The sequence below is a fragment of the Dermochelys coriacea genome, chromosome 19 (genome assembly GCF_009764565.3).
Source record: "Dermochelys coriacea isolate rDerCor1 chromosome 19, rDerCor1.pri.v4, whole genome shotgun sequence".
Lineage (NCBI taxonomy): Eukaryota > Metazoa > Chordata > Testudines > Dermochelyidae > Dermochelys > Dermochelys coriacea.
In genome coordinates this window covers 10,168,903-10,190,506 of record NC_050086.2, presented here as the reverse complement: position 1 = coordinate 10,190,506, position 21,604 = coordinate 10,168,903, and the positions used below count along the sequence as shown (strand labels likewise).

The following is a 21,604-nucleotide window of genomic DNA, read 5'->3' as shown; positions in this document are numbered from 1 at the left end:
TTCAGCATCCAAACAATGTGATTTTGCTTCACCCCTATTTGAAATCTGTTTGGAAAAAAAATTCACTGGCAGACTAACAGGTTGGTTAACATGAAATTTCAAAATTACATTTGGTATAAACGGTGAGCGAGGATGAAGAACTACTTTGTCTTTATGGAAAACTATAAATGGGGGAGGGGGCAGTCAGCCATCAAGGCATGAAATTCACTAACCCTCCTTGCGGATATTATTACTATGATAAAAGCAGCCTTAATTGAAAGGTAAAACAGAAAACAATTAGATCATGGTTCAAATGGGGGTGATACACATTGTAAAAGCACTAAGTTTAACTTCCAGGCAGGAACAGCATTTTTCAGCTGCAGGATACAGATTGAGTGCACCTTTCATAGATCTCTTAACAGGCTGATGGGAGGCTACTGATTTACCATCTATAGGTGTATGAACCGTTGGTATTGTGGCTAAATATACCTTCCGTGACACCACAAACTTTTGTCCTTCAATAACAAGTACTCTAAGATGGATTGTACAAAAGCTAACAGAGCTACAATCCTTATAAATACTACCTAGAGAAAATCTTTTCCATTTCAACATTTTCTAGTAAACAGTCTTTTTGCAGTTTTCATACATGTTGTACATCCTCCGAGAAAGATTTCTCTATTTCTGGCAAAGACCTATTGCCCAGGCTCTAGGTGAAGTGAAGATGGATCATGGTCATCCATCCTCCTCTGCTGCTCAAGTGGCAGTGGTAATACTTTGATGTTTCTCTTTGACAGAAGGAGTAAGTCGGTGTACCTCTGCTGTCTCAACCATGCAGAAACAATCAGAATCAGCCTGTCTGACCTTCCTTATATCTGTCAGAATTAAGGGACGAAGGTGGGAAGGCATACATCAGATCTGTACTCCAGTTGAGGAGGAAAGCGTCCATCAAAGTGTATAGGTCCCCACCTGCCCTTGAATAAAAAATAAAATTAAAAAAAAAAAAGAGGATATTTTGTGTTGAATATTGTGGCAAAGAGATCTATATTTGGAATGTCCCAGAGAGCAAAAATTTCCCTGATTACAGTGACTTTCAAGGATCATTTGTGCATTTGATCTGTTATCTGATTGAGGGATACTGCTATATGAAGACCAATTGCATAGACTTGGTGAGTAATACACCACTCCCAGAGTCTCATTGCCTCCTTGTAAAGCTGGAAAAAGCAAGCTCCTTGTTTGTTTATATAGGATATTGCGGTCATATTGTCTGTTGCCACCTGCACCACACATTCCTTGACTTGAGGAAGGAAAGATTTTAGTGCTAACCATATTGCTCTTAACTCCAGGATGTTGCTACACAGATGACACTCATGCAGATTCCACAAACCTGATTACCAGATGTGCACCTCAGTTTAGTTACGATTTGAAAGTTCCAATGAGTCCCCTGAATAAGAGAGAATGCCAGGCCCAGAAAGATGCTTGGTCTTGTCTTTCTTCTTCTTGGAACTAAAGGCCTCAGTTCCATAGAGGATTCAGACATAGTTCAAGAATTGTTCATGCGCCTTTCCTTCAACAGAGCCCTTCTTGGAATAGAGTCAGATGTGTTTGTAATCAGATATCTCTGATCTCAACTTTGGTGTCAATGCTGAAGACTTTGACGAGGACGGCTTCTTGGAACCCAAAGGTTTCTGAGCCAAACCAGCTCTTTTGTTTTCCTTGTCTGGCGTCTTATAGCTCTTGGTTCTGTTTGTTTTTTTTTTGGCCAACAATGATTCTTGTAAAAGGAGGGCCTGAAGTCAGTTCTGCCTCTCCTTCTTAGCTCGAAGTGTAAATGTCCCAGAGAGAGTGCATCGAGAAAAGATCTTTAGAGAGGGACACTCTAAGCATGAGGCTGGAAAAACTGCAAGACACGATGCACATCACTTGAATCTGTGCTTCTTGCTCTTTGGATCTGCCATTCCCATAACAGCTAAACCTAATGCTATAGTAATTAACTATTTACAGACAGAAGCAAGGCACTTATGTCAATCAATAAGGATCTTGAATCCTGAAGGCTCTCATCTGTCCATGGTAGCTGCTGGAAAGAACTGAGGTGTCCACACCTGCTGTGCCGCCTTTTATAACCACGCCCTCAGAACACATTCAGACACAGAGTTGGGGGAAGAGAGGAGCATGCAAGCAAAGGCTCAGGCACTACTAGTAGAAGGCTGCATCATTCAACAACAATGATCAGCACATGTCCCAAGAGTGGAAATATGCAGAGGAAACTTGAAGAAGAATATAAGTTTCAAGGGCTATGGAGCTGAGATATATAAAAAGTACTTTGGAATCAAGTTAGCAAGGCAGTTAAGTAAATTCAGTATTATTGTGGAGGATTTGCATATGCAAGTTAGGCAGTGCATAGTAGGGTATCCTCAGCTACCTTAAGTGGTACTCCTTGCACATACTGAATACCCATTGCTGGATATACCATTATCCCAAAATTGGTGGGATATCACTGCTTTTCAGCCATCAGGCCAGTAGGATTGACTCGAGTACCGTTGTGACAATTGGGCCTACAAATTTTCCGTAATTGTAAGCTCAGTTGTAAGACGTTTATAAGATGGTAGGATAACTTTAACAAGTGTTGATGGAAAGTAGGTCAAGTTGTTTTCAGTAATGAATGTTATAAACGGGTGCAAAAGAAACAGACAGGGACTAAATCATTGCAAACAAGAGGCCATGTTGATATAACCCCAGGACTATGCTGAAATCATGCTGGGTAAAAACAAGATGTGGGGCTGGAAATTAATGAACCAAAAGTGGGGTGTTGGATATTAGGCTTATTTGATGACAAAATAATGAGGCGATGGACTATTCTACCCACCATTTCCTTTGTAAGTCCTTAAAGAAAGATTTTGGGGCAGAATACAGAAGAACAGATGGAGGAAAGTGAAATGAGCTTCTCCATCATGCTGTCACTCCCACCATCTCCTGGGACCCCGGACCTTCATCATCCTAATCCTGAGCAGTCCTGACTAGACCAAGCCAGAGAGAGGGACCCTGATATAGCATTGCCAGCCTTACCAGGTCCAGCTAGATCCCAACCACCAGCTGGGAGGAAATGAGATTAGACTTCAAGAACTGTTCCAGCTCATCTGAGCTAACTTCTTCTCTTTTTTCCCCAAAAGGACAGTTATTACTATCGTTAATAAGTCTAAGAGACTGTCAGACAAAGGGGGTTGTCCTTCTAAAATTCTCTCCAGCTAAAGGGAAAAGGAATGGGAACAAGAAATGTTGTAAAAATTGAAAGCCTTACTTAATACTTCACATTTCAAATGCTGTTTTTCCTTTTCTGTATCTTTCCATGTCTAAAGGTGGCTGATGTCTCTGTATACCAAACCCTGAACCTTGTTTAACACTATTTAAATGTTGGACAGCGACTGGGTTATGTTAACACCTTTAGCCCCCGTATTCCATCTAAATTAATACAACAGTACCCCTGTGGGGAGGATTCTGTGGGGGCTTAGGTGTCCATCCTGCTTAAATAACTATTGTATCAGAGTGCATATGTGATGACCTTATGAAATTGTGATTGTTAGACCACCTTTCAAGCAGGACAAATATTGGTTTCTAGACCTGCTCCAGACCCTCCATGTTGTTCTGAGGCTCACTGCAAGTGGTGAATATAAGCAACATTTCAAACACGTTCAAGCTGCTTAGAGTGGAAAGTTTCAACCCCAAAGTTGGCTGGGAAGTATCCTCTACATTCCAAGAACATTTATGCTTCAATCTCTTGTTGTCAATAAATTGATACTGTCTACAGCTAACAGTTTGGGCAACATACCAAAAGTTCAAGGTGAGTGGCCCCACACACCAAACAGTTTATCTGATTCCTAACTAACACATTTGTATTGACACAGACGCTGATGCACAGAGGAGGAGTAGTAACGTAAGGCAGCCTTGTTGGCATGGATACAAGAGACACCACACCGGGGTGTGCCAGACTTGAGACAAACCAGAAGGGAAAAGAATTTTTAAAGAAGCCGTTACATGCAAAGGACCCAAACCACCCACCACTAAACTATGGATCAAGGCTAGATTCAAGCAGGCATAACTCCATTGCCCTCATTGCTTAAATCTTCTGATGTCCCTGAGGAAAGTCAGTTCTGTTTAGGCAGGGAAATTGACCAGCATAGCTAGAGCAGAATGACTATTTCACTGTAGTCATGCCATTGTAAAACAGTCCCATGCTTTGGAAATTGGAAGCAGAGTAATTAATCTGGAGTAAGAGTCACTCTTACTCCAGATTAATTACTCTGCTTCCAACTTCCAAAGTATGGGGGAGTTAAAATGACATAGCAATAGCAGAATAATTATTTTGCTGTAGCTATGCTGGTCAATTTCCCCATGTAGACATACCCTAATAGATGGACTTGTGTTGCTGGGAATAGCGAGTGGACATCTCAACAGCAAGGCTTCAGAATAAATGGCAAGTGTGAGGGGCTATTCAGAGTAACTGAAGGGAGAAAGATACTTGTGCTGTTGTATTGCTGCAAGGAAAAGGAAAATTTTAAATTGGAGGACTCCCAGTAGAGAGTCCACTGGGGCAAACCAAGGAAAGTTGGCACTTCTCTGTTCTCATGAGCAGTAAACACAGCTGAGATTCACACACTGAAGAGAGTTGCTCAGTTCAGACCTGGAAGCCATCCTTATATAGTTATTTCAAGATTTCCCCAGCTCTTCTCATTGAGGATCCACACACACACACACACACACACACACACACACCCCCCCAAGGGAGGGAGGCACCCAGGATATACAAGGCAGCTAGGAATCTAGGTCTCAATACCACAATATCTAAGGGTCCAGAAGGACTCAAAAAGTTCAGATGAGCAGGGCTAGAAGTACAGTAACTCCTCACTTAACGTCCTCCCGCTTAACATTGTTTCAAAGTTACATCACTGCTCAATTAGGGAACATGCTAGTTTAAAGTTGTGCAATGCTCCCTTATAATGTTGTTTGGCTGCCTGCTCTGTCCATTGCTTGTAAGATTTTGTGGAAGAGCAGCAACTTACAAGGGAGTATCGCACAATTTCCTTTTCTCCGCCTCCTCCCTCTCCCTCCCAACACTTCCCCCACCGCCAGACAGCTGTTTGGTGGCGCTTAGGACTTTCGGGGGGGGGGGGAGAATGTGGAAGTGCTGCATCTCCACTCCTCCCCCCTCCCTCCCAGAAAGTCCTAAGTGTCACCAAACAGCTGTTTGGAGGCGCTTAGGGCTTTCGGGGCGGGGGGAGAAGGAGCGGGGATGTGGCATGCTCCAAAGAGGAGGTGGAGTGGGGGTGGGAAGAGGAGGAGCTGGAGCGGAGCGGGATGGGAAGAGGTGAGCCTGGAGCATCCCCTGCAAAGTCAGCGCCTGTTCTTCTCTGGGTAAGCTGCCATTGCTGCTGCGAAAGTGCTTCCTCGTGTCCTTGCCTGCGTGGGGCAAGCCAGGGGCACTTCCCAAACACAGTACAGTACAGAATACCTTTTGTCTTCCCCCAAAAAATTTCCTTGGAACCTAACCCCATTTACATTAAATCTTATGGGAAAATTGGATTCATTTAACATTATTTCACTTAACATAGTTATGTTCCTGAAAAATGCAGCTTTAAGTGAGGAGTTACTGTCGTCTCTGAGGGCTGATTTCTATTAAGATTGTGATATTTAGTTCCTGTAAATAAGAGTTTCCCCTCTACAGGCCAGATTCTGCCACCCTTAATGTTGATTAGTGCCTTATTCCTCAATTAATCCTAACAATTTCAGTTGCAGAGTGAGTTCTAAACTTGAGTGAAGATGGCATAATATAGCTGTTAGCAGCACTGAGTTCCCCTATCACTGAGACACCTGGGGAGAAGAAATGCATTTATACACACAGCTTTTCATCTGTAGATGTCAAAATACTTTACAAAAGGCAGGCAAATACCATCATCCCCATTTCAAAAGAGAGGAGCAGTGACTAGCATAGCTTATTCTGTAGCTAAAGGGATGGGTGAACATTCAGCCAGTAAAATAACTTCAACTGAATGACATGTTTATTATAAAGTTCTGACAGAAACCCTGAGTTACCAGCCGTAGAACAAAATTAAATTAAAAAATGAAAAAAAGATTTTGCTTTGCATCATGGATTCCTGGATGGTGCTAAGTGAAACAGGAATAAAAAAAGAAAGAAACCAAAGCCAACCCAGAAAGACTTGACTTCGTAACAGAGAATATTTCTTCCCTATCAGCACCTGTTCATCCGACAGAATCCTGAATGAATGTTGGGGGAAAGAGGAAGAATGGTCCAAACCCTGCAGATATCTGGGACAGTTTAACCAAGTAGGTGCTTAAAATGGCTTATGCACTCTTATAGAAGTCATGTGGGGGAAACCAAAACCTACAGGATTAAATTTAAGAACTGGTTTTACAAACTGTACACAAAAATGCGGTGACTTCTTTAACAGGTGGTTCTGGAAAGAACAGCTGCTAGTTTGACATTGGGGAGGGTACAAAAAATTTGAGGGAAAAAAAAAAAGGGTCAGACTTCCAGCTGCACCAGCCCTGAACCCCAAATCAGCTGTGAAAGGTGATGTGTCTAGAACCAAGGTCAGGCCCTTCACAGGAAAAGACAAATCAGATTTGCTCTTTCGTGACATCATTACGCGGATTATACATTCTAGTTCTCATATTCACAAATGCATCCCTTTAAAAATTGTATCAATTTACACTTTTTAAAAAAAGGTTTTACAGTGAACTTCTATCAGGACAGGCGAGTCCACGAAGAGAAGAACTAGTCTTTCAGAAGGAAAAAGGCACTTGGCCTTGACATGATTTGGAGGAAGACAGTTTGCAAATGGGCTTCCTTTCATGCGTTGTTTTCCTGCCCGTTTCCCTGCTTCCCATCTTCAGCAGCTTGTGCAATGTCAGGAGTGACAGCACTGCACAGCAATGGCATGGACTGCCCAGGCTTCCCACTACAGTGAGGTGGAGGGGAGCTTCTTCACCCGCCTCTGTGCCAGAATGGATGACTCAATGGGCTTCAGCTGGGGGCTTGGCTTGGAGCGATTTAATGCAGAGTATGTTGCAACCATGGCTCCCTTGGAGAAAAGAATGAAGAAAAAAAAAAAATCACTGCATTGTCACGGGACTGCATCCACCAATCATAGCTGGGAGGCAGAAATATCTTTGTACCCTACTGAAACTTCCTTCCTGGTAGGCTTGCCATCATATAAGAAACTGGTTTCTTTTTCGGAAAGAGATTATCAGAAGTCTTTCTGTGGCCTGCAGGAATCAGTTTCTGCCTTGTACTTACTAACCATTCCCCTCCCACTGCAACTTCCCCCAGATCATCCCTTTGCCCTGGCAGCAGATATCCTGTCCTGATCACCCTACCTCCCACACCTTGAGTCTGCTTTACCTGCTACCCAGAGGTGGTGATGCAGCAAGAGGGCACTGCTGAATGCACCACAGGCCAGGCACAGCCCCGCAATGCGTACCTTTACAAGCTGTACATCCTGGTGACTCAGCTGGCTCTGGGGTAACCTATCCTTCTGTGTTATCCAGGGATGCTGCAGAACTTGTTTGGCTGTCAGGCGCTGATGAGGATCAATATGGAGCATCTTTGTAACCAGACCCTGGAGCAAGTATTCAGAGAATTAGACTTCAGAAAGGTGGTGCAAACCCATCGGAGAGAGGTTCATCTCATTCAGAGGCCAGACTTAGATGTTCATTATCCTGGGGAATAACAGCTAACAGCCTGGGCATAGAAGATGGGGCTGAGCCTCAATGGCCACGGATAGGCCAATATAGATTGGTATTGCATGCCAGCACTAATTGCAAAATGCTGAAGTGCCCTACAGAGGCACCGCTGCCCCTGTTTTGGAGGGAAACGTGCATGTGAGCTACTGAACCCACATGGTGGGGGAAGAAAAAGTGAAAGCAGTGGGAGGTTTATTTTAACAGGCTGCACAGAAGCTATCCTTACTTGACCTGAGCTACTGACTTAATGCAGGTACCAGACCTTGGCTGCCTCAGAAACCGTGTCCCAATTTCCTCCTTTGAGAGTGAACTTCCCCCCGCCTATTCGGCTCAAGATGTCCTCTGGGGTGTCACTGGGCCCATTTGCAAAAGGAGTGTATCTGAAAAACAGAAAATTTGCAGGTTCCTCTTCTAACCGAGCAGAACTGAAATCTGAGTGAGTGATAGCCAAGAAGGGCAATATGGCCTCTGCAGCAGGGCACACCCACAAGCAATATACCCACAGACGCTGTTGGTGTGCTAAACACAGCAGGTACTTACCCTGCCAGCATCGTATAGAGGAGTATCCCTAAACTCCAGATGTCACATCCCTCATCGTAGCCTTGACGTTTTAGTACCTGTGCAGAAAAAGCCAAGGGAAAGATGTCAGTTTCCCGCAGAGTTCCTGCTCCGTGAGGCAACAAGCATTGGTTTGACCCCTTTGCCTGCGTGCCGGACTTTTCTACGGCTCCGTCAGGGTCAGGGGCTAAAGGTTGGGACCCAGCTTGGCTTTGGTTCCATGGCTGAAGAGGAAACATCCCAGACACGTCAAAATAGCCATGGAAAAGAATCAGCCATGGAAAAGAATCAGCATCTCAGCCTCCTGTACTCACCCCTTGAGAATGCAGATACTCTACAGTTTTACAGAATCACACTCTGCATATTAATTCTACAGGGAAGCCAGGTTCTCTGACACCTAGATATACTCATTGAATTAGGTGGCCAGTACACTAGCTTTTCAGCCCCCTAAATGAGGGGCTTGTTTGCAAGCCAGTGACCCACCCAGTCCTGAAATGGAGGGACACTGCTTCTAAAGCCCCACCAATAGAACAAGCCTGTTAAGGAACCCAGAGAAGAGGTCAGAATGCAGGAGAGAGAAATCAATCAGGGGGCAACTTCCAGACTAGGAAAGGGAGTTGACAGACTCATTTGGGTTTGAATTGTGCCACCACTTCATGAGGAGGCAATAGATAGAAGGTAGGAAAGAAAAGAAGCAGGAGGGTATGAAACCTAGTCCCAGAACTTGCCTCAATTAGTTTCATACTGGGAGAGTATTTCTGCTTTTGCCTGCTCCCCAAAGCGGGCCCTGCTGTCAGAGTGTGCCAGAACTAGCCCTGGCCAACATTTCAGCAGGTAACTAATGTTGACAGAGAACCACAGCCTGATGGAGTACAGCGAGAGTTTCAGGTCATGAGCCGCTTACCTCAGGGGCCACGAAGTTTGCAGTGTAGCAAGGGGTCATGAGAAGGCCATTCTCAGCTCTCAGCTGCTTGGCAAAGCCAAAGTCACAAATGCGAATGCTCTCTGGGTTTCCAGACTCATCCACGTAGAGAATGTTGCTGGGTTTCAAGTCTCGATGAACTACCTGTGAAGTAAACAGCAGCAGGTGCTGCTGTCACACGCCTCTGGCAGCTGCACTCAAGGCTGCAGGTGAAGCGAATGGCACAGACTTAGATTTCATGCCTGGCCTCCCTCAAGACTGAAACGTATCCTAACAGGCAGCTACTTCCTGGAGAAGGGGCAGGATAGTAGCCCTGTGCCCGCCTGCTTCCCACTTGATTGCGCAGGGACCGGTCAGCATCTCAGCCTCCTGTACTCACCCCTTGAGAATGCAGATACTCTACAGTTTTACAGATCGTGTGCAGCACAGAACTGGCCTCCCGCTCAGAGAAACACTTCTGTCTGAGGATCCTGTCCAGCAGCTCCCCTCCTCTCATCAGCTCAGTCACCAGGAAAACATGCTTCCCATCATCATACACCTGCCAAAACAGACATGCTGGGGTTAGTCCCTAAAACAATAATGATCTCTCTCTCTCTCTCTCTCTCTCTCTCTCTCTCTCTCACACCCGTCCTGGGGGCAGAGTTGCCTACAGCCACGCACTCTGTGGCCATATTAAAGTCATTTCCTGCATGTATTATGTGCTGTTTAGTCTCATGCAGATCTAGTTGGAGGGGACTTTCACAGCTCTTTAAAAAGCTGAAGCAGAGCCAAGTTTTGATTCACAAGTGGAGGCACTCCTCTACCCAGCCTTTGTTACCAGGCAGTGCTGGGGGAACAGACTGGTTTAATGCTGTGTGCACTCTGCCTGGGATCAGGTAAGGAATGGAGCATGGACCAAAAAAAGTGCTGCTCACTGCTGGAAGACCTGATGGCACCACAGTCGCTGGGTGCACTAAGAAATTCAGTGATACTTCAAGGGAAAGTAGCTGTGTATGGTGAACCAAGTTATAACTTTAGAGAGACAGCCGCTCTAAGCTAGGACTTGTAGCAAGTAGGTGGTATCAGAAACCCACAGAGCACATCCAATAGGATGTTTCCAAAGTAGGCCTTTAGTACTTCTACCACAAGCTCTACAGAAATCCTCCATCTCCCCCAGCACATTGCTGGGGAGCTCTGACACCCCCCCAGACCAGCCACCATTCTACTGGAGGGTTCTCAGGAGCAACAGCTTCAGCCTCAGCAGGCAGGCCTGTGCTTTCAGAGACAACATCTCTGCTTAGGTGCAAGTTCAACATGGTTACACACTCACATCTTTCAGTGTGATGATGTTTGGATGCTGCCCGTACCGCAGGAGGATCTCCATTTCCTCAGAAGGGTCTCGTTTACTCTTATCAATGATCTGCAGGAGAGCACAGGAAAGTGTTAACCAGGACTGGGGACCTTCTGCAAGGCAGGTAGGACAGAGCTGTGTGCATGGAGAAACAACAGGTGGAGCACTGCAGAATGTAGCCAGGTTTTAGATTCTAAAATTATTTCCACTCCCCACCTCCTGCTGTCTTGGTTTTCTAGAACAACTCATTTTACAGTCAGTTATACATCCCCATGATCACATGGGGCACAACATCAGCCTTTGTTCAGGCTGAGAAGCATTCGATGGAATCCCTAAAGCCCAACACACAAGTGCAATTACTGAAAAGTCATGTGTGGTACCAAACTTCCCTGTCCCAGAACAGAATGTCACTTCCTCAGAACCCCCAGCCCAGAAATCCAGCCTGGCTTCTTGCAGGATCGCACAGAGCTGCAGGGCACTTCACTCCGTTTTATTTTCAGAGGCTGTTACTAGAGTAAAAAGGAAACCTGAGTGTGGGAGTGCACATGAGCGAGAGATGGCAGACTGCAAACCTTGACGGCATATTCCATGTTGGTGGATTTATGAATGCAGCGTTTACACACTGAATAGGAGCCCACACCGATTGTCTCCCTCACTACGTAGCCTTCATTAAACTGGAGACTCTTGCCATGCAGCTGCTACAGTTGGAAGAATGGAGACATGAAACAAGGAAAAAAGCGTTAGTTTAGGGAAACACCACAGTATCTGTACACCAACAAAATGGAGGAAGGACTGACTGGCTGCTACCCGCTACATCACACAGCTTCTTACTCTCCCTGTCCCTGGCAGGGAGAATAAGAAAGAAGGGCAAATGCAAATCACATTTCTAGAGTGCCTTTCGGCCCAGAGCTACCACCCACTGAAATGCAGCCACCTCTAAGGTGGGGGACAGCAGCCACATGGCACAGAGTTGGGGCAGTGCCCTGGTGTCCTTGGCTGAACAGTTCACCGGCCAGAGGAAGTTATGGAAAGAGTCACAGGATCTTCAGCATTCAAGCAAAGCCGAAAGGACCCTGGTCTTTAAGGCTGTAATTTTCAACGGTCCCTAAGGGAGCTAGGCACCTAAATCCTATTTAATTTCAATGAAATCTGGGCACATATCTGCCTTAAACCCTTTGAAAAATCATAGGCCATTTCATCTGAAAGACCCACAAATGGCAAGCTGCATCGACTCAACTGACTTGCCACTGCAGGATGAAGGGTTGAGCTTGCCCCAGCAAGATATGAATCCTCTGGTCCTGTGCGTAAACATACACGATTGGGTCAAACCTTCCAGGATTTTTAATCTTGTAGCATGTTGAAGTCTGATCTCTAGTAATCTCTCCACAGGAGGTTATGTGGTAACTTTACCTTGGCCCACTATAGGCTAGGTCTCTTCATTTGTAATAGGTGATCAAGAGCTGCCTTTTCTCCCCTGCCCTTCCTCTTGTTCACGTCCACGGCCTGGCTAAGCTATTGAACAAATTCATACACTTATCTGGAATCCACTGGGGAACCGGTCAGGGAGTTCGCAAGAGGAAATCCCTCCTTTTCCACAGGAAAAAGCCTTGCCCTCAGGCTTCAGCCAGACCGTCACTTATCAGCCCTCATGGTCTGGCTGACACGTGCCAGGCTTCTGGAATTACCATTGCAGGTTAAGATAGGTCTTTCCTTGGTCTGGTCCCCTTACCTGTACCACAGAATGCAGAGGTGCCTGGGTAGGTTTGACCATGCCATCCTCCATCAATCCAGTTGCCACAAAACTGAACCCTCGGAAGAGCTGATGGGCCCCCGCACTCGGGGGAATTCCAGGGGAGTCTGGAATAAGTCAGGAAAAAGAGTGGTCCTGCAGCAGCCTGCCAGTAGCTGACAATTTACCCCTCACATACTAAGAGTTATGGTTACTCCCTATTCAAGGCAGTAGCCACACCGCATATTATTCCACAGCTGAATAGACCATTTACCCTTGAGAGTCCCCTGCAGATTTATTTCTGCACCACCTACCCCTTGTCGAGAGCTGTAACCCTCTGAAATCAGTGTTCCTCATTTTACAGTGAGGACAGGCCTAGTCCTGCTGGAATAGGAGTCAGTGTAATGTGCCTCACCCCAGTACTATGTGTTTATATAGACAGAGCATCCTGTACCAATTTCCTATCTGCTGGGGTGCACACAAACCTTTCGGCGTACGAGAGGTGAACTCTGTGTCAAAATAAAAGGTGTCATCTGGTCGTGCCACTGCAGGTTTGAAAGGTGGTTTGATCTCCCTGCGATATAGCTTCTGCAAAACAAAACGCCAAGGATGCCATTCAACAAACCATCCCTGACAGGTAGATGTCCTAATTGGCAGACATTCCCAAACACATCCTAAGGGGATGGATTTTCCAGGAACGAGAAGCCATGAGGAGGAAACTTTACAAGCCGGAAATTGCTTGGTAGTGTAGTGTATAACTATAGCTCAGTCAGAGTTAAAGTCTCTCATTGGAAGGCCCTTCCATGGAGCTGCTGAGTCACTTCTGTGGCAGAAGCTTGCAGTATTTCTCCTCCCTAGGGATCTGCTACCCAAGAGCCAAAAAACCTTGTATCTCCAGGATGTTAAAAAGCCAGCTATCCAGGAACTAGTTTATGCCACCAGGGTCTGCTGCATCTTCTCTGCTCACTCTGGCATCAGATGCTAGGCCTGAAAGCTACCTCTAGGAACAGCTAGAGGAATTCCTGGCAGGGAGTTTTTTCCTCCCCACAGCCTTTCTGAATTGCTACTTGAAGATAGTTTGAGAGGTTCCCTATACCAGCATCATGGGAGGTCTGTTCTAAAGCATTTCTAGGTCTTCTATAGCCTCCATCACCACATTATCCGAATGCCTCAAGCACGAACTGGCCAGTCCTCAGACGACCTCTCCAAGGTACAGGAGTAGAGATGGGGAACACAGGTGCCAAAAGATCACGTGCCTTGACTTGCTCAAAGTTACACAGGAAGCCTGTGGTAAAGCAGGAAACTGAACCCATATTTCCCGAGTTCCAGTCTTAGTCACCAAACCATCCTGGCCCAATCGCTTCAGCCAGATATTATTCTATGAGGACAGTTTCTGTCTTTCAAACTGTAGATCCATTCCTTTCAAAGATTCCTGTCCCTCAAGGGTATTTTCCAATACCCTCAAGGGTATTTTCCAATACCTGTTATTTTCCAATAACAGGAGAGGCCATCCCTCTCCTGTTAAATCCCAGATTAGCTTCCACATCCTTCCACTGCAAGAGAGGGATGATGATCTCACTTTGATCTGAATTCACACATGTAGGGTATTTGCTATGACAAACATGATTTTTGTTCAGTTTCCTACTTCAGCCGTCCAGGTGACTCCCGTTCCTTTTGTGCGAACACTGTTTTGGGGAAGGACTCTGGTAGCTGATGAACAATAGGACGCAGCCTGTTGACTCCCGGTCACTCTACAAGCATCTGTATTATTGCAGAGTTAAATCAGTCGAGTGACTCATGCCTCTCCCCTTCATTGGTATGCAAGTTTGAGAGCATGTAGAATCCAATATCTAAGCAAAGAAAGGTTCAATACTCACATTCCAGTCAATGGTGGAGTAGAAAGGGTGACGCTTTATCTCTTCTGCCCCATCTGTACCAGAACCTGGAAGACAGACATCACTCTGGATTTAGTGCTATATACCCATTCCATTGCTAACAAAATAAGCAAGGCTATAATCCACTGTGCAAGGTGACTGGGTATTAGTGGGAATCAAGCTGTACTGAGATATGCGGGAGAACCTAGCCAAAATCCAAATGTATCTGACTTACTTGGACAATAGGAGCCAAGATGTTGCACCTGGTGCCCCCAGAAACAATGTAACACCGGATGTCTTACCTAATCTGTTGGCTGGATTTCTTTTGAAAAGGGCTCGCAGGAGACTCTGTGCTTCGGAGCTCAGGAACTGAGGCATGCCCAGCTTTGCTCTGGAAAGAAGAGAAATTGTGCAATTAACTACGAGTAAGTAAAACAAGCAAACAGGCGCTGACTGCAGCTCCTCTGCCACCTAGCGTCCCACATTGCAGCATGAGAGATAGAGTCAGTTTTTCGCTCAGTATTTTAACACTGTGCCTTCCATAAGTCTGTTTATAGAAATTCTTGAAAATTAATGCCATTAAACTGTTATAACCCCCAGGATGAAAAATTCCAGACATCCTAGCATAGGGTGACCAGATACCAAGTATGACAAATCAGGACGGAAGTGAGAAGCAATAGGCGCCTATATAAGACAAAGCCCTGAATATTGGGACTGTCCTTATACAATTAGGACATCTGGTCACCCTATCCTAGGAGCCGAGCGGCAAGCTTTGCCCCTGTAGAGACGCTGAAGAATAACTCCTCTTACTTGAGAATGAAGGTCATTGTCTCCTTACGGTCTTTTCCCTGGAATGGCAGGGAGCCAGTGAGCATCTCAAACTGGAAAGAAGAGCAAGAGAGAAGGTTAGATGATTGAGTGAGAGTTTCTAGGAACAGCAGATCCTAATGTGCTTTAGGCAGAGAGCCCTGTAACACTAACCCTTAATAGGGTTAATGGTGATTTACAGTCTTTCAAAGAACTCCTTAGAGCTGGAAGGGCCATGGATTGAATGGCCACCAGGTGGCAGCTCTAGAGCCAAACAAGGAACACTAGCATCACTTCCAGTCTGAAATGAAAGTATCTTAACAGGAAACTTAAGCAGTCTTAATGAGACAAAATGTGACAGTCTTGAGAGATTGTCAGAAACCATCTAAATTCTTCATGGAACAGCTATGAATGTAGTTGATCCCTGTGAAATTCGTTGCACTTCACTACTGATCGCTTTGGGCAGAGTAACTTATATGGGAGCGTGAAAACATCAGAGTGATTATTAGATCTTTCCCACTTCAATAGTTCTCTGTTAGAGATACAGTATAACACACAGAGATATTGCACCATCTCTCCAGAGCTACCATTTAAACAGCCACCATAAATTAGGCTTCAAACATCTACCATACCATTAATACACCATATGACCACCAGTCAGCGCTGTGGGTGTGGCCCTGACGATTCACAACTTCTGGTGCCATATATTCCACTGTCCCACAGAAGGAATATGCTTTCTTCTCATGATCAATGGCTTCTTTACTCAAACCAAAATCTACACAAAAGAGGAAAACCATGAATATATGCCCACTTTCTACAAACAGAGCACAGGCATGGAAGAATGTCTGTATCTCAAGTTGCAAGTCTGCTGTAGTGCAAGATTTTTGGAGTCACTTTACCTGTGAGTTTGATGTGTCCTTCTTCATCCAAGAGGATGCTGTGAGAGGGAAAAAAGAGACAGGCACGTAAACACCAATGATCATTACCGTAACATAAAGATGTTAACAAGCGATCCAGCACTTTTTTCTGCTCCCGAGAGGCTAGTTAAAAAGCTTTAAGAACCCCAGAAACAGATCTTAACTCCACCACTTTCAGCCCCGATGGTTTAAGCCCTTTCATCAAGATGTACGATGCAAAGAGAATGGCCCCACTTTCCTCCAGCCACTTACACTTTCCCTCCTAACAGGGATGCTTTGTGCAAGGACTTCATTATTTAAAATACCGTAGCACCTTGGAGCCCCAATCCTGGATCAGGAACCCACTGTGCTAGGCATTACACAAACACAGAACAAAAAAAAAAAGACACTCCTGCCCCAAAGAGCTTACAATACAAGTATAAAGACAAGAGACAACAGATGGACAGACAGAGGACTACACGGAATCAATGAGACAACGCTGGTCAGCATGACATGCAGCTGTCTCAGCACACCCACAGCCTAACTGTTAAGTTTTTTGAAGGCACTATAGCAGAGGAGATTTGAAGAACCCCTACTTTTCCTTTGATGGCTCTACGGGGGGTTTGATGCCCGAGCCTTTATACAGTCTCTTTGGAGTAGCACGAGGTGCTCTCTTAGCCCAGAAGAGGGCAAGCGTGCTGCGCCAGTGTTCCCAGCTTGGCTGGCTAGGAAGAGAAGGAGAAAGCTGGAGCATTCTTCTCCTTCTCTCTTTCCACACAAGAGATTTAGGCTACTGCTACTCATTAGTCCAGCCTACTTTCTCAGCTTAACAGGACGATGCTTTGGCATTTAAAGACTACAGACGTGAGATTGAGCTGCAGAAGAGCTGGCCCAGTGCTTTGTCATTAAATCAGAGGCATCATAAAGTTCTGCTATACATACTTCTCTGGTTTGAGGTCTCGGTATAGGATTCCCAGGCTGTGTAAATGATCAAGCCCCAAAGCCAGCTCAGCTAGGTAGAACTTCACATCTTCCTCAGTGAACATTACCTGAGGGACAGAGGAGACAGACACCTAGGTTATAAGAAACCAGCCTCCCAAGAACATACCATGAAGTTGTTTCCCATCCCAAACATCCCCTCACCAACATACCCAGCCACTTGTTCCCTCTCACCCCTTCAGACTTGTATTTCCTGCTACTCTGAGATTAAACAGCACAATTAGACGTTGCTAAGCAGTGAGCTGATGTTAATTTAGGATCTTCATTTACATCAGCTATTGTTCTCCAATTATCTTTACTTGTCACTTCAATTTGCAGATCAACTTCCCATCCCTAGACTCCTTCCTTGCCCCCTCCTCCATAGGAGCAAATCAGTTCAATTAAGCAGCTACACTGCAGCAGGCCAGAGAAAGAGAGTCACTGGTTCCCATCTCTGTCACTTTACACAGCAAGAGACACAGCTGTAGCTAGTCAGGGCTCACCTCATCTATGTAGCCACAGTTTTCTTTTCCAATGAGTTGGAGAACAGTGCTCCAAATACCAGTGGTCCTCTGTAATAGGCACCCACTGTTGCCTACACTGGTAGAGCTGAACATGCATGCACCGTGAACAGCCCAGCAAGATCCCAAGGCATGCTCACCTCTTTGGAAAGCCGAGTGAAAAGATCTCCTCCTCTCAAGAAATCCAAGATGAGATAGAGTTTGCCCTCTGTCTGGAATGCTGAAATATAGGCCAGAGCAGGAATCAGGGCCCTTCTACTCATTGACTGCTTGGCAATGTCAGATACCACCCAAAGCTGGGTGGCTTTAGGTTTCCAGATGCCCCACATTCCCACTAGGCTCAATACAGATATGGCTAGTGACTGGGTGTCAAAATGAGATCACCTGCAAAGTCAGCACTGGGTTGGGAGATCACCAAGAACACTTAGGCGCTGCAGGAATTGGCACTGGTGATTGAGTAGGTCATTCTTCCCTTGAAATTGGTGCCTAATCATTGCATGCATGCATGCGAGGCAGTGACTTACTGAAAGTGCTGTTTTTGCAAAGGAGAAATAAGAGGTCCCGACCACTGTAGTGCACAAATCTCCCATGATACCTTTCCTAGGAGTATGAGTGTTAACCCTGGGAACAAATTCTAGCACAAGGAGTTATTCTGCCTTCTTAAATCCCCCCTGCTGTTCTGGTAACTGCAGCACCAGCTGCCGCTGGAGCCATGCACAATGGAGAGCTCAGCCCCCTAGAATTCTGAACTTAGGAGGGAGGGTGGGGAATGGAAGGGAGGGGAGACCGGGTCCAAGGGGCTGCATGGAAAAGACAAAACTAAGCTTTCAAAAGGAAACAGATTCAGGTGCATCTGCTACGCCTACTCTTCTGTGCTTAGATAGAACTGCACTGAACACACAAAGCCCAAGGGTTTAAAATTCATCCTCTTCTCCTGTGTTATTCTCTATTCAATAATCAGGCAGGGCATGGACCAAGATCCTATCAGAGGAAGAGTTCATTTTTAGGGGGATTGTGCTTAGAAAGACAACAGGGCAATCTAGGCAGTAAGAGGGACAGGGGCTACTTGACAGATAAAGGCTCCTCCCATATTACTGCTATTGGCATAACCCTTCCAGACAGAATTTGAGCAAAATGATTTGAGCACATTCAACAAGAATCTGTTGCTGGACACCTCGGGAACACCTCCCCCTGGCAACGCACTGCACCTGCAGTAGTGCACAGTGGACTGTTAGAAACTATTCAGGGCTGTCCCTCTGCCGTTCCTCTGGCCCAAGGCTAGCTGTGTACTCACCATAGTGCAGTTTCACCACAAAGGGATGGTTCACATCAGCTAAGATGTCCCTTTCCATTTTTGTCCTTACGCGATCACGCACTGTGGAGAGAGATGCACAGTTCAGACCCTTTGGAACGGCACATTGCCCCTGACACCAGCTACAGGGCTCTGCCTGCAGCCCCATGGCTTCTCTAGCTCTTGCCAAATTATGCCTGAGCTAGACAATTCCCCATTCCCAGCTCTGAAGTGACCTTCTTTCTTGGAGCAGCATTGAATTACTCTCTCCCACCTCAGTCAATCAGCTAGCTGTGGGGAGATATGGGTGCATCACTACAGAATGGTGCAGAGTTTTCCCAGCACGACTTCTCATTCCATTTTCGGGATGCAGATGTGGATCAGCAGGCAGAAAGCCCTTCTCACCTTTCAAGGTTGCTTTCTTCAGTACCTTCATGGCATAGAGTTGGCCATTGTCAGGTGGGGTGATTTTTCTTACTAAAAAGACCTGCATACACAAGAGAAGAGATCAACTTGTGACTCAAGTCATCTGGATAGAATTTTACTGCATACTAGCAAATAAACCCCCATGCAACTTCAGAACAGCGGCGAACTGCAGGGTCAGCAAGTTCAACACTTTGAGCTCTGCAAGCAAAAGCCTACAGGTTTCCAGACAGTCTTGGGGAGGGTATTTTAATGCTTCACCCTTCCTGCTCCCCATCTCCAAAGCAAGCTTGCCCTTAGAGCACTCCTGCCTCTGCTCATCACACCTTTTTTCCTCCAACTGTCAAAACTGAAAGCAATATCTATTAAGAAAAAAAAAAAAAAAGCCAATCCCCAATACCAAGGAACCGGTCACCACCCCGGTACCATGTCAGAATATATCAAACTCAGGAGTACCCAAGCAGTCGCATTAGTGTACTAGGAGACTTCCTGCTGACATGTGGATTTGGCAGCAAGACTGACTCCCGGGCATTCATGATTAATGCCATCCCTGGCAGCTTCTCCTCCTTTCCAAGTCCTCATATACAACACTGGCTGGATCCAGACAGGGAAATGGGGCCTCATTATCAGAGAGTGGTCATTTCTTTTGGCAGCATGAGAAATAGAGCTCAGAATCCTAGTCAGATTCTCAGTGACCCATGGAGATATCTGGGCTATTGACCAATGCAATGTTGGCCAGTCTCAAGACTGTATGCAGCAGATTGGTTTTAGATATGGATTATTCATGGGTTGAAAGAGAAGAGAGTTTAGGTGCCACTTCCTTCCCCCTCCATAACGGGTAAAAAAAAAAAAAAAAAAAGATCATGAGTACAAGTGAGTGGAGGTCTTGGATAGTCATCCGTATACAGAGTAATCTGAGAGAGGAGGGTGGGGAGAGTAACAGAGAATCCCTAAATTCTCTTTATCCTGCCACATGGTTAGAGAGCCAATCGGAGAGCAACTGGATGTTGCTTTGCCACATGGAATACCTACATTTTAGGGCTGTTGATTAATCGCAGTTTTAATCGCACTGTTAAACAATAGAATACCAATTGAAATGTATTAAATATTTTGGATATTTTTCTACATTTTCATATATATTTTGTATTCTGCATTGTAACTGAAATCAAAGTGTATATTATTTTTGATTACAAATATTTGCACTGTAAAAAGATAAACAAAAGAAATAGTATTTTTCAATTCACCTCAGACAAGTACTGTAGTGCAATCTTTTTGTCGTGAAGGTACAACTTACAAATGTAGATTTGTGTGTTGCTACATAACTGCACTCCAAAAACAAAACAATGTAAAACTTCAGAGCCTACAAGTCCACTCAGTCCTACTTCTTGTTCAGCCAATTGTTAAGACAAACAAGTTTGTTTACATTTACAGGAGATAATGCTACCCTCTTCTTACTTACAATGTCACCAGAAAGTGAGAACAGGCATTTGCATGGCACTTTTCTGGCTGGCATGCAAGGTATTTATGTGCCAGATATGCTAAACATTCATATGCCCCTTCATGCTTCAGCCACCATCCCAGAGGAAATGGGGTCTCATTATTAGAGAGTGGCCCATTTTCCATGCTGATGATGCTCATTAAAAAAAATGCGTTAATTAAATTTGTGACTGAACTCCTTGGGGGAAGAACTGTGTGTCCCCTGCTCTGTTTTACCTGCATTCTGCCATATATTTCATGTTATAGCAGTCTCAGATGATGACCCAGCACATGTTGTTCATTTTAAGAACACTTTCACCACAGATTTCACAAAACCCAAAGAAGGTACCAATGTGAGATTTCTAAAAATAGCTACCAACCCAAGATTTAAGGATCTAAAGCACCATTCAAAATCTGAGAGGGACGAGGTGTGGAGCATGCTTTCAGAAGTCTTAAAAGAGAAAAGAAAAGGAGTACTTGTGGCACCTTAGAGACTAACAAATTTATTAGAGCATAAGCTTTCGTGAGCTACAGCTCACTTCATCGGATGCTCACGAAAGCTTATGCTCTAATAAATTTGTTAGTCTCTAAGGTGCCACAAGTACTCCTTTTCTTTTTGCGAATACAGACTAACACGGCTGCTATTCTGAAACCTGTTAAAAGAGAAACACTCTCATGCAGAAACTACAAAACCCGAACCACCAAAAAAGAAAATCAACCTTCTGCTGGTGGCATGAGACTCAGATAAGGATAATGAACATGCTTTGGTCCGCACTGATGTGGATTGTTATTGAGCAAAACCTGTCATCAGCATGGGCGCATGTCCCCTGGACTGGTGGCTGAAGAATGAAGGGACATATGAATCTTTAGCACATCTGGCATGTAAATATCTTGTGACACCGGCTACAATAGTGCCATGAGAACGCCTTTTCTCACTTTCAGGTGACATTGTAAACAAGAAGCAGGCAATATTATCTCCTGCAAATGTAAACAAACTTGTTTGTCTGAGCAATTGGCTGAACAAGAAGTAGGACTGAGTGGACTTGCAAGCTCTAAAATTTTACA

The 21,604-nt window shown here is 45.1% G+C and overlaps 1 protein-coding gene across 6 annotated transcripts in view; it reads right to left on the bottom strand.

Moving 5' to 3' along the window:
* Positions 1-1,717: 1,717 nt before the first annotated feature.
* Positions 1,718-21,604, bottom strand: part of RPS6KA1 (ribosomal protein S6 kinase A1) — a 66,984-nt gene continuing 47,097 nt past the window's right edge. For 5 of the 6 annotated variants that reach the window (XM_038377759.2, XM_043506093.1, XM_038377757.2 and 2 more), the window contains 19 exons: positions 19,046-19,127; positions 18,644-18,724; positions 17,490-17,569; positions 16,793-16,899; positions 15,854-15,891; positions 15,587-15,729; positions 14,958-15,028; positions 14,450-14,538; positions 14,151-14,215; positions 12,759-12,861; positions 12,274-12,401; positions 11,117-11,242; positions 10,524-10,613; positions 9,594-9,752; positions 9,197-9,358; positions 8,275-8,351; positions 7,997-8,114; positions 7,473-7,610; positions 6,012-7,073 (listed from right to left, as the gene is read on the bottom strand). In XM_038377759.2, the coding sequence (XP_038233687.1) occupies positions 6,951-7,073; positions 7,473-7,610; positions 7,997-8,114; positions 8,275-8,351; positions 9,197-9,358; positions 9,594-9,752; positions 10,524-10,613; positions 11,117-11,242; positions 12,274-12,401; positions 12,759-12,861; positions 14,151-14,215; positions 14,450-14,538; positions 14,958-15,028; positions 15,587-15,729; positions 15,854-15,891; positions 16,793-16,899; positions 17,490-17,569; positions 18,644-18,724; positions 19,046-19,127 (1,980 nt within the window). In that variant the 3' untranslated portion in view covers positions 6,012-6,950. Of the gene's footprint in view, positions 7,074-7,472; positions 7,611-7,996; positions 8,115-8,274; positions 8,352-9,196; positions 9,359-9,593; positions 9,753-10,523; positions 10,614-11,116; positions 11,243-12,273; positions 12,402-12,758; positions 12,862-14,150; positions 14,216-14,449; positions 14,539-14,957; positions 15,029-15,586; positions 15,730-15,853; positions 15,892-16,792; positions 16,900-17,489; positions 17,570-18,643; positions 18,725-19,045; positions 19,128-21,604 lie in introns of all 6 variants that reach the window. The other variant, XM_038377756.2, reaches the window with a different exon arrangement.